This window comes from Ctenopharyngodon idella, chromosome 5, assembly GCF_019924925.1.
Source record: "Ctenopharyngodon idella isolate HZGC_01 chromosome 5, HZGC01, whole genome shotgun sequence".
NCBI lineage: Eukaryota > Metazoa > Chordata > Actinopteri > Cypriniformes > Xenocyprididae > Ctenopharyngodon > Ctenopharyngodon idella.
In genome coordinates this window covers 225,149-238,755 of record NC_067224.1, presented here as the reverse complement: position 1 = coordinate 238,755, position 13,607 = coordinate 225,149, and the positions used below count along the sequence as shown (strand labels likewise).

General features: G+C 40.8%; 1 protein-coding gene across 2 annotated transcripts in view; it reads left to right on the top strand.

The window, feature by feature from the left end:
• The window catches only part of LOC127513619 (UDP-glucuronosyltransferase 2A1-like), a 63,636-nt gene that overhangs the window by 19,469 nt on the left and 30,560 nt on the right, over positions 1-13,607 (top strand). For both annotated transcript variants that reach the window (XM_051895589.1, XM_051895590.1), the window contains exon 3: positions 11,408-11,539. In XM_051895589.1, coding sequence (XP_051751549.1) covers positions 11,408-11,539 — 132 coding nt within the window. The remainder of the gene's footprint in view (positions 1-11,407; positions 11,540-13,607) is intronic.

Here is a 13,607-nt window from a genome sequence, read left to right as displayed (position 1 = left end):
TACTAGGATTGCTACCTCAAGTTTTCCTTGGAACTGTTTACCCTTGTTGTTGTATACTCTCTGCAATTTACCCAGCTACCTACCAGTGCTACTAGTCTGCTACTAGACTTCACCTGTCTCCAGTCTTCAGTGATTTGTCTCCAGTCATCTGTCTCCATCATCCTACAATTCTCATGATCGTCTCAACCTGCAAAAACAAGACAGAACAGTTACTGTACAGCTAAGTCTCCTCAAACTACTATACTGCCTCATCTCTCACCTGCTATACATGCCAGCTGTATCCATTTCTGCAAATAAACTTACCATTATGTTCAACTTATACCTGTGTTCTCATCTTCTGTGCTGTGACAGAAGACCAGACCAATTAAGATGAACTGTGCCTTTAGCTTCCAGTATGGACCGGTCATCTGAGTTGAAATATGTGGAGGATATTATGCACTCCATTGATCAGAATGGTCACAGTTTAGAGATTTATGTGGAGGATTTTATCCAATATTGCCATTTAGTAACCTGGAATGGCCAAGTTCTCATGGATTTGTTCTGGGTTGGATTAGACCTTCACCTTGTGCCATTGATACCACCAGGTAATCCAACTCTCACCCTCAGGCTATATTTAGATTGGGTGCTGTGGCTTAGTGGTTCTTCTCTCACTGTGGCCGAGGTTGTGGAAGATGCCATTTCCACTCAGTCGCTTTCTGTCCAGTCCACTTCAGCCATCCTGGCATCAGAGGTTTTGTCCATTGAGCCACCAAATGCCACAGAATTCCTCCCAAGTCCTTCGCCATTTTTCACTCCTCATGCGAACACAAGTATCAAGAGTCCCTTTGTGCAAAGAAGTCTGTGCCGTGGTTTCCTTTCCTGAGTCTAGGAAAGCTATTTCAAACAGTGTGGACCTGATGGCAAAGCTTGGACGGACATTTTACAGGACTTGGCGGTGAGGGATCTCTCTAATGGAAGCAGAGTGTTAGAGGTAGCGGTGAGATGGGACAGAAGAAATCTTAAAAGGATTAAGCAGTCCACAATTGATAGAGCCTCAAGAGAGGTCCGCCAACTATGGGAGAATGAGGGGAATAGAATAGTATTGCAGAAGGAACGTTTACAACAACAAAGGGAGGAAAATGAAGGACCAAGGGGAGAGGAGCAATGGAGTACAGAAACAGAGGAACAAGTTGCCGGGACTTCAACTCAAGGGAGGGATGTAATAATGACAGGGGAACAGCAACATAGAAATAAAGGAACTGTGGATATGACTGAGACACAAAATGTCACACAAACGGAAGAACAAACCCAGGACGATATGAGTTTAGGGCAAGAGAGAGAGGAAGAGGGTGTGTGGGTAACTTTGGATAGGACAGGAATATACTGATGCAATGGAAGGATGGGAGGAAGAGAGAGGGACGGGTGGGGGAGTAGAGGGAGAAGAAGAAGAAGAGGATGAGAAAGAAATGGTTGTTAGAAGGTTGGAAGGAAGAAGTGGTAGAGTAGATAGGGAGGTTGGAGAAATGAGGGGCATATTTTAAAGATAAGAGCATGGAGGAGATAAGTATGGGGTGTGGAGGTTGGAACCTAAGAAGCCTATTTTGATCATTGGGGATTCTAACCTTAGTAGGATTTCGGAGGTTACTGACAGGAGGGTACAGGTTGTAAGTTTTCTGGGGGCGCAGTTGTCCCAATCGCAGAGGATTTTAAAACAGAAGACACCGAGCAGTCCCAAGGTTTTAAAAGTGATTCTATCATTTGGTATGAATAATCGAAACCATACATCAATGGCTGTTTCACAGAGAACATTTAGCAGGATATTAGGGGCAGCTAAAGATACATTCCCAAATGCGGTTATTATGGTACAAAAAATAAACTATTCCGAGGATTTACTGGAGAGACAGAAGCAGGTGTTGAGGGAATTAAATCAGATAATAGAAGATTCAGGAAGTGGAATAACCCATTTGCCTTACAACAAGTTCAGAACAGAGGTGGATATGATACACTGGACATCGGAGAGGGCAAGAGCCATGTTCAATCATTGGCTTAGTTATTTAAAATAGATGGGGAGAGGTATCATGTGAGCTAAGAAACTGAGACCGTGATGAACCTCTCCTGAGTGATTGACTTGAATAAAGATGAGTTGAAGTTATTGGATCGTGGTTTGTCTTTTATTCCAAGATTTGATGATGAAAGGCAATTTTCTCATAGGTTACAGATGGAATCAGATGTTAGAGAATACCATAGAAGGATTAGATTAGCAGATTATTTTGGAGATAATCAGGATGAGGATTGGAGTAAGAAACCATTCAGATTAAATACAGGATGGGAACCTGGGGGGAACAGACTTCAGAGATGATATGGGAACTGATCAGAGAAGATAGGAAGGTGATTGCTGGATGGTTGGAAGAAAGGAAAGTTGTAATATACAACAGGGGAAAGGGAGGCTTTAAGGAGATTAAGCATTGATTCCTCTCTGGTAATAAGGGATAAGGGAGAGGTAGTGGTTGTTATGGACAGAGAGCAATACGTTAGAGAAGCAAATAGACTGTTGGAAGACCAGGAATTTTACAAGCCTCTAACTAAACCAATTTTTATGGATTCAGTGGAGGAGATAAAACAAGAGCTGGACACTTTACAAAAAGAAGGCCATCTTACAAAATCACAAGTAGAATACATAACAGGACAGGGTACATCAAGCGGGAGACGATTTTATATTTTACCCAAAGTTCACAAAGAAAAATCTGCATGGCCTTTTCCCAATATGCCCCCGGGTAGACCTATAGTTTCTGACTGTGGTAGCGAGAGCTACTGGGAAGAATTCATAGATTTTTATCTCAAACCATTATCTACTAAGCATGATAGCTATATTAAAGATACTTTTGATTTTTTAGAGAAGGTAAGAAACTTGACACTGAATCCAGAAGCGAAATTATTTTCTATGGATGTTGAAAGTTTATATACAAACATAGAGACGGACAAAGGATTAAGAGCTGTGAGGGAATGGTTTAGGAAGTACCCGGATCCTAACAGACCGGAAGCATCGATTTTGAAGTTTTTGGAGTTGAGTCTTACAAAAAATGACTTTGAGTTCAACGGAAAGTATTATTTGCAGGTTAAAGGGATTGCCATGGGCAAACGATTCGCCCCGGCATATGCGGACATTTATATGGTGGAATGGGAAGAGTCAGTGTGGGAGAAGTGTACAAAGCTACCCACCTGTTACTTCAGATATTTGGATGATGTATGGGGGTTATGGGAACATACAAAAGACGATTTTTTGGAATTTGTGGACATTCTTAATGGACATCATGACTCTATCAATATCAAGCGGGAATTGAGAGAAAATGAGATTAATTTTCTGGACACAACAGTGTTCAAAGGACCTAATTTCCAGGCAACAGGGAAGTTGGGCACAAAGGTTTTCTTTAAACCTACAGACACACATGCCTTGCTACACTACAACAGTAATCATGATAAACATGTTTTTAAAGGAATTGTTAAGGCGCAGTTGTTGCGATTTCAAAGGATTTGCACTCAGGAACAAGACAGAAGAGAATCAGAGAAGGTTTTATTTCAAGCACTAAGGAAAAGGGGATACCCTACGAGTATGCTGAGATTAGCCAGAAAAGACTGTGAAAAACGGGACAAGAACAAGACAGGAGAGCAGAACAAAAGATTTATACCTTTGATTCTGACATTTTCCAAGACCACAAAGAAGCTAGCTGGTAGGTTGAAGAATAATTATCGTAAGCACATTATAGAGGACAGGCCTTGGAAGAGCAATACAGGATAGTAGTAGCGGTAGAGGTAGAGGTAGAAATTTGAAGGATTACTTGGTACATACTAAGCTCTCTAAACCAAATGAGAAAAAGAAATGTGAGAAAATATGTAAGAGGTGGTAATGGTAAGGTATTTGAACTACCTCAGATTGTGCCGTTAAATAGACCTAATTGTATCTATTTGATTAGCTGCAAAAAAATGTGGCAAGAGGTATGTTGGGGAGACTAAGAACTCAATTGGAGTCAGGATGGTGGCACATAGATATACAATTAGGAAGGGAACTACGGGTAAAGGACACATAGTCTCGCATTTCATGAGACATGGAGTGGAAAACATTAGGGTCAGAGGATTGGAACATAATCCAAATTGGGGAACAACAAATAGGTGGGCGAAAGAAAGGCAATGGATTAAAAGGTTGGGTACAGTATTTCCTAGGTGATTGAATGAAAGAATTTGATAATTAATGTTTATGTTTTGGAGGTATATTTTGTTATGTTTTTGAGGTATATTTCTTATGTTTTGGATGTATATATTGTATATAAATAAAATGAATGGAAATGAGGAAAATAGCATGACTGATGATTGAATGCTTATAATCTAGGGGTTTGAGCGAGTAGGCTGGTAACTGGGGGAGCAGGGTTCTAGACAGGATTGGTTTTATATAGATATCTTAGTAATAAGATTAGAGGTAGTATGGAGTTTTTTTTTTTTTTTTTACATGTATACATAGATTTGTACATATGAGAGGAATCCATGCTCAGGTGCAGGTGGCTCAGGGGCCCAGGGTGATGCAGGTAGCTCTGGGGACCATGGCGGAGCAGGAAGGTCTGGGGCCCAGGGAGGCATTTCCTTCATGGCCTTGCCGACATGGTCCGGCTTGGCCTCTATGGCCGGGGAAGGATAGCGACTTGGGGGTTTCTTGGGGGTTTCTTGGGTAAGTGCAGGCATAGGGCTGAGCTCAGAAGCTGAAGCAGGCTTATGGGCTGACGGGAACTCTAAAGCGGGTTCATAGGCTGGAGTCACGGTGTGTGTGGCCCAGACACACATCAATGCTAGTGACCATAAGGGCACTGCAATACTTTCTGGGATAGGAGTGAGCACAGGAGCTGAAGTGGCTCAGCAACAGGAGCGGGCTCAGGGACTGGAGCAGTCTCAGGGACTGGAGTTGACACTGGAGCGGACTCGCATGCTCCTTTTTCTATGAAAAGTCCAACAAACAATTGTGGTGAGTCGGATCAGTCTACAAACATGGTGAGTCATGTCATCTTCCCCTGTTATCGTTACTTGCTCTGCCTGTCATATGCTTAGTATAGCTTTCTCTGTCAGCGTTGAGATTTACACATGTGATAAATGCAGGGAGATAGTCAGGCTGACAGAGAAAATTTCAGAATTAGAGACACGCATCCAAACTTTAATCGAGAATAGTAAGAATGCAAGGGCTTTAGATACTGTTTTGGATGCTACTAGCTTAGTGAACTCTGTACATTGTTTGGTTCCGGCTGTAGAGCCCATGCAGCAGGGCAACTGGGCGACTGTGAGACGGCATAGTTGTGGGACAAAACACCGCTCTTCCATTCCGATTAGAACATCAAACAGGTTCTCCCAACTCAGTGACGCACCCGCTGAGAATCCTGTTGAAAGTGTCCTAGTTATTGGGGATTCTACTACACAGAACGTGAAAATAGAGACACCAACCACCATAGTCACATGTTTGCCGGGAGCCAGAGCGCCTGACATCAAAGCAAATTTAAAAGTCCTGGCTAATACTAATCATAAATACTCTAAGATTATTATTCACGTCGACACTAATGATGTTCGACTTCGGGACTCGGAGATCACTAAAATTAACATTAAAGAGGTGTGTGAACTTGCAAGTACGATATCAGACACTGTAATTTGCTCTGGACCCTTTCCTATTCGTCGGGAGTGATGCGATTCTTAGCAGACTATCATCACTCAATGGCTGGCTGTCTAAGAGGTGTCTGCAGAATAATATACGGTTCATAGACAATTGGAAAAGATTTTGGGGCAGACCTAACCTGTTGAAAAGAGATGGTATTCATCCCTCCTGGGGTGGTGCTGCTCTTCTCTCCATTAATATGGCACATAGTCTTAGAACTGAAACATGACAAACTGGGGCCCAGGTCAGGAAGCAGACAGACTGGCTAAACCGACCGTCTGCTAGCTGCCTCACGTCACAGAAGTCATATAAATGCCAAACATAGAGACTCTTTCACCTAGATATTATCACATAGAGACTGTGTCTGTACCTCAAATTAGTAAATACAAAAAACTCCCAAACCCAAATTGATGTTCAACAAATAAAATACAGATATAATACTGATAAACAAATGATAAAGCTTGGGTTGCTGAATATTAGATCCCTTTCTTCAAAAGCACTTATTGTAAATGATATCACAGATAATAAACTAGATGTGCTGTGTTTGACAGAGACCTGGCTAAAACCAGACGATTACATTACTTTAAAGGGGACATATTATGCCCCCTTTTACAAGTGGAAAAATTATTGTACTTCACACAAAATATAAAGCGTCTGTTTTCACTCTAGAAAATCACTGTAAGAGCTTAATAAAACACAGTGCAAGTGTGCATTAAAATATTATCCATAAACTCTCTCTCTGTCCCTTGCATTAATATCAAGATACATAGAGAAGTACACAGAAACACTCATTACAACTAACAATAAACAAATATATAAAGAACTTACGCCTTTTCGGGTGGTGCTTAATAAACTGGTAAACTTTATATCCGTAAATCAACTCCAATTAACTGTAATAAAGTGCTCTCAGCTTCATTACTGCCGTATCCAGTATCACTCTGGAGACTGTATTCGTGCAGACATAAACAAATTTCGGTAGGGTTGAGGGAGCATCTTCTTTGAAAATAAAATGAATCCACCTCGTCTTCAGCGGCTCAGATTTAGGGAGTAAATGGAGAGAGCTATGTGGATTAATCCATCCAGCTACAGAACAGCTAAAACGCTTGGGAGACATTCTCGTCAGTGCAGTCTTTCAAATATAATTCATTCGAAGTGATGGTGCTTTATGTAACGTTATGTAATGTAAGCGACAAATCCCATTTGACATTTGTGCTGGCTACTGTACACAGGCCACCAGGGCACCATACAGACTTTATCAAAAAATTTGCTGATTTCTATCAGAGTTAGTACTGGCTGCGGATAAAGTCCTTGTTGTTGGTGATTTTAATATCCATGTAGATAATGATAAAGATGCATTGGGATTGGCATTTACAGATATTCTAAACTCTACTGGAGTTATACAACATGTGTCAGGACCCACTCATTGTTGTAATCATACTTTACATCTAATGTTGTCACATGGAATCAATACTGATGCCATTGAAATTCTGCAGCAGAGTGACGACATCTCAGGTCATTATCTAGTCTCATGTATACTACATTTAGTCAAGGCTGCAAAACCACCTCTCTGCCACAAATATGGTATAACTATCACTTCTACCACTAAAGATTGCTTTATAAATAATCTTCCTGATCAGTTTCATCTCCTTAGCATACCAGACAGCTTAGAAGACCTCGATGTTGCAACAGAAACTATTGACTTTCTCTTTTACAGCACACTAGACTCATGGAGAGAGAGCATGATTGCGTACAGAAAGGCCCTAAAAGCTGCTAGATCTGCTTATTTTTCAAGTCTCTTATTTTTCAAAAAACAAACACAACCCTAAGTATTTATTTGATACAGTGGCTAAATTAACGAGAAATAAAGTTTCAACGTCTGATGTTTCCAAACAGCACAGCAGTAATGACTTTATAAACTTCTTTACTTGCAAGATTGATAATATTAGAGAGAAAATTATAACCATGCTACAGTATCACGTCTGACAGTGCACTGTAGTGTCCCTGAGGAAAAATTTCATTCATTTACTGCTTTAGGAGAGAAAGAATTGTCTAAACCCGTTAAATCATCAAAATCAACAACATGTATGTTAGAACCTATACCGACTAAGCTATTGAAAGAGATGCTTCCAGAGGTCATAGTTCCTCTTCTTAATATCATTAATTCATCTTTATCACTATAATACATACCAAAAACTTTTAAGCTGGCTATTATCAAACCTCTTATTAAAAAACTCAACTTGATACTAGAGAATTAGTCACTTACAGGCCGATCTCGAATCTACCTTTTCTATCAAAAAGAAAAGAAAAGGCAATATCATTGCAAACTATGTTCCTTCTTAGAAAGAAATGGTATCTGTGAGGATTTCCAGTCAGGATTTAGACGATACCATAGTACTGAGACTGCTCTCATTTGAGTTACTAATGATTTGCTCTTATCATCAGATCATGTTTGTATCTCTCTACTAGTGTTACTAGATCTCAGTGCTGCTTCGACCACAACATTCTTTTGACTAGACATGAAAATTATGTTGGCATTAGTGGAATTGCAAATCTGACCGTTATCAGCTTGTATCATTAAATGAAGAGATGTCATATCGATCACAATTTCAGTATGGAGTACCATTAGTTTTCACTGTTACGCTGATGATACTCAGCTCTATATTTTTTCGCACACTGACGAAACTTACCAATTCACAAAATTAATGGAATGCATAGCTGATATAAAAAAATTGGATGACGAGTACTTTCCTACTACTAAATTCAGAAAAAACAGAGATTATTGGACCAAAAACCTCTGCAGAAAATAACCTAGAATACTGTCTAACACTTGATGGCTGTTCTGTCAAGTCTTCGTCGTCAGTTAGGAACCTGGGTGTGCTCTTTGATACCAATCTTTCATTTGAAAGCCACATTTCTAGCATCTGTAAAACCGCATTCTACTCGGCAGTGAGAGAGAGGAAGTCCATGGCTTATGTAGGGTGTGTGATTGGCTACAGCCGTGTGTGTAATCATTGCAATGGATGATGGGAAATGTAGTCTGGGGTGAAGTGCAACAGTTAGTGTGGTGCAAGAGTCCATACAAAACAAAAGACAGAACTGGGATCATGACAAACAGCTACAGCTGGTCCAAATGCAGCAGCTAGAGTTCTTACTAGAACCAGGAAGTATGATCATATTAGCCCGGTTCTGTCAAGACTGCATTGGCTCCCTATTAAACATTGTATAGATTTTAAAATCTTGCTAATTACTTAAGCACTAAATAGTATAGCTCCCCAGTACCTGAGCGAGCTCTTAACACATTATAGTCCTTCATGTCTATTGCGATCTCAGAATTCAGGCCAGCTGATAATACCTAGAATATTAAAATCAACCACAGACAGTAGATCCTTTTCCTTTTTTTGCACCTAACCTTTGGAACAGTCTTCCTAGCATTGTTTGGGAAGCAGACACACTCTGTCAGTGTAAATCTAGACTAAAACACATCTCTTTAACCTGGCATACACATAACATATTATCTACTTATATAATTCAAATCATGTTAATTGTTAGGCTGCACAAATTAGGTCAGCTGGAACCAGGAACACTTCCCATAACACCTGATGTACTCGCTACATCATAAGAAGAATGCCGTCTATGCTAATATTAGTCTCTCTCTGTTTATCCCGAGGTTTGCCATAGTCTGCCAGATCCAGGCTGTATCCAGATGAGATGAAGGACCTGCGCCTAGACACAACAACAACGCAACCCTGATGTGTCAACTAAACTATCCCCTGCGAAGGCCTCCTTCCCTTTCCCTATGTATAGATAAAACATTATCAAAATGATACCAGTTCGCATGGATTCACGGAAACAACTAATTTTTCTGTATTATGCAGACCAGACAAGAAATCTGGTAACGTCACTTTGTAAAAAAGACTAAGCGTCTGTGCACATACACATTCAAACACACATACCTGTAGACTAAACACGTAAATGAACAACAAGAACGCATTAAAAGTCTTCTGTTTTCAGTTAAAAAGGTGTCATTTAAGCGGCCACCAAGTTAATAATTAACAATTTTTACAACAGAAGTGATTCAATCAAAAACCTACTTTAGCTCGATGATAACTTTTTCTTAGAGCTAATGTAAAGCCAAAACACTGGAGCAGACGCAGGGGCTGGAGCTTGCCCTGGAGTGGACTGGAGCCATCTCTGGGCTCTCTACAAGGAAGGGGGTCATTTCTGGATCCTGGACGAGGAAGGGAGTTAGAGTCATAGGCGTGGTGGCGGCCATTTTGGCTGAGGGCTCAGACTCAGTAGCCATGGCGGGATGAGACTCTGAAATGGCGGCTATGATGGGAAAAAACACTGGACTGGCGGCCATGACGGGATGAGCTTCTGGAATGGCGGCCATGATGGGACGAGACTCTGGAATGGTGGCCATGACGGGATGAGACTCTGGAGTGGGGGCCATGATGTGACGGTATTCTGGACTGGCGGCCATCTTAGGATGAGACACTGGGATGGCGGTCATGATGGGTCAAGGCTCCAGAATGGCAGCCATCTTAGGATGGGACTTTGGACTGGCAGCCATCTTAGGATGAGATTCTGGGGCTGGCTGTGATACATACTGGGGAAGGAAGCTCTCCAGACATAGGTAGATGGCCTCTCTCCAGTCCAAACAGGTGAGATCGGGGAGTTCTCTGGGATCGACAAAGTTTACTCCAACCTGATACAACACCTTGATGGTTTCATCATCCAAGGGGCAGGTGTGGGCGAGTTGACAGAATCCCTCGGTGTAAGTAAACAGATCGTGGCTGGATTGAGCCACCGCTGCAATCTGTCCTGCAACTCCTAGCTCATGTCTCCTACTTTTTGCGGTCTGGTCTTCTGTCATAAACAGAAGAGGATAGACGAAGTGAGTACAAACTATGAGTCTTTATTGAATGGATATGGGAGAACAGAGTAGGAATGCAGTAAGCAAGGATTGCGGTAGATGACAGTTAGCTTGCAGACTTAGCTGGTGGTGATACAGTGAATTTGTGCAGGTGACGAGCTGGTGAAAGTGCCTGTTACCTACCTGTTGTTAGTGATCTATCTTCTGTCTGCTGTCTTCTGTTTCCCTCCGTTGCCTGTCTGGATCTTCAGTTCTCCCATCACTTTCACCAGCTCATCACCTGCACAGATTCACCGTATCACCACCAGCTAAGTCTGCAAGCTAACTGTCATCTACCATAATCAATTCAATTCAATTCACATTTATTTGTATAGCGCTTTTCACAATACATATCGTTTCAAAGCAGCTTTACAGAGAATGCATGTCAACATTACAATTTCCTTGCCTGCTCCATTCCCACTCTGTTCTCCCATATCCAATATATTCAATAAAGACTCATTGTTTGTATTCACCTCATCTGTCCTCATCTGAATGTGACAGCAGTAATACACGACAAATTTAGAACGATAATCAAAATACTTTTTGCACCCAGTTGGTGCAATTATGCCAACAGGGACAAACTGGGTCTCACAAACCATCTGAACCTTGACCCCTTGGTAGAAATATGGGGCAGTTAAAGCGCATCTTGTTTTCTGTGGGTTCGGAATGAGAGTGACACTTTCGAGAGTGATAAATTTCTTTTCCCCGATTGTTATTTCTAATGTAAATATGCTTACTGTCGCATTAAGTCGTTTACGTGGTGTAAATGCCATTACAAGCCTTGTTCTCACTTTTTTGTGTGACAGTATGTGTTCATTTGTGTCTTTTAGGAACTGGAGAAGTTTGTTCAGAGCTCAGGAGATCATGGCATTGTTGTTTTCTCATTGGTTTCCATGATCAACAACCTGACAATGGAAAGAGCAAACACTATTGCTTCTGCTCTTGGTCAGATCCCACAAAAGGTTTGTAACTTTTTTTTTTTTTTTTTTTTTTTTGTCTCTTTATAGCAATAGAAAAAAAAAATATTTTTTTCCCATTCAAACAATACAAGAATATATACTTAATGTCTTTTGTTAGGCAATCAACTACTCATTATTGTAAATTACGGACAGTTGAACCAAAAATGAAAATTCTGTCATCAGTTGTCAGTCATGTCTCACCCTCGTTCCAAGCCCATAAGACTTTCACTCTTCGAAACACAAATTAAGATATTTTTATTGAAACCTGATAAATTCATTCAAAGTCCGTTAATTCCACCAAAACTTTCAAGCTTCACAAAAGTGCATTACAAACGCATCACATTACAAAAGTAATCCATATGAATCGAATGGTTTAATGAAAGTCTTTTGAGAGATAATCACTTTACACGATGAAGAGGTTTAATTTTGTTTTCTATTCACATATAAACTTTGATCAACGCACATACATAGAGCACAAACAACAACAAACCTCAATGGTTCTTGCACATCAAGCAAGCACATTTAAGCATCTGTTTACAATATATGATGTGTTCCATGAATGAGGCTATTTATCATGGTGTCCCGATGGTGGGCTTTCCACTGTTTGCTGATCAGCCGATTTCCATCGGCTCCTCCAGGTCCCTCTCCATGACCAGCTCCACGTCCCCCTCCAAAGCCCCCTCCCTCCCTCCGCAGTGGTATGTTCAGTTACAGCACGAGGGCGCGCCTTCCACGAGGGGTGAGTCGGTCACTGTCAATGTTAGTTGTGTTTATGTTACCTGCTACCTACTAGAGTATTCTAGTTTCCTATTAAAGGACTATTTTTCAAGATTTTCTGTTTCAAGTCACTTTGGATTCTAAGACCCATGACAATAGCGGGTTGTGGCATTGTGAGAAAAAAAAATGCGTACCAATTACTTCTCCAAATGGGCGGAAACTAGCAATCAGGAAGTAAGGAGGAAATGGTATAAAAGAGAGGGGAAACGGAAGAAAAAAAAAGGAAAAGGAAAACAAAACGTGCAGGTTATTGAAGTGGGACACACGCTACCTGAAGGCCAGCCGCTCTTAGTTGTTGTTGGATTTTCTGTGCGCTGACCGGGTGCGATCCCAAAGTAACGGGGGGAATTGAGCTCTGCACGGTTCGCCTGCCTACCTCCAGCTTGGTCTGCCTGCCACAGGTATTCGCATTGAGTGAGTCCATCTTCTAACCCCACGCCAAATCTCCAAATCTTTTCCTCGGCAACCGGGCACCATCGAAAAGTGACGGAAGAATTGAGCTCCGCATGGTTTGCCTGCCTGGTGCAACGTAAGGCAGCTGTCTGACTCTGAGATAGTGAATGGGAACATGGTTTGTGTAACATTAGCAACCACATTATTAGCAGCTGTTTGATAATATAGTCAAGTAAAAGGCTCCGAGTGGATCTCTGAGCTGCGTGAGCGAGGCAGAGATTAATTAGCATATTCATAGATCCACATAAAACTATGTTTTAAAAAGCTCACATTCAGATTACAGTTACTTTTAATGGATTACATATTATTCACACAATGGCAGTCAATTTTTACAATTTATTGATTCTCCCTAATTCTAAATTCTATTAAAATTAATTCTAAATACATTTTCCTTCTTAAAAAATGTTACTGTGTGTCATGCTATTTAGCTTATATATATTTAGCTTATATATAAATATATATTCACATAGAATGGCCATTTAAATGTCATACATTTTCAATTCATGCGTCTGAATATGGAGACAAAAGTACTTTTCAATCTAGACAATATTTGAGACGAATAATTATGCAGGTTACTAAACAATGATGTGATAATGTGTTACTAAACAAATGATGTTAAATATTGTGTCTTTATCATATCCAGTGACCTTCACTAATTGATAAGTCTGGACAAATATTATTTAAAACTTGGAAGACTCTGGCCATGTAATATCATTGCTGTTTTCATGTTTATTAATGTTAGGGCTGTCACAGACACGCCAGGCTCCAACACCCACCAATCACAGCGCACTCCATCTCCGGAATACTGATCACACGCACCTGCACCTCATCAGCACGCTCA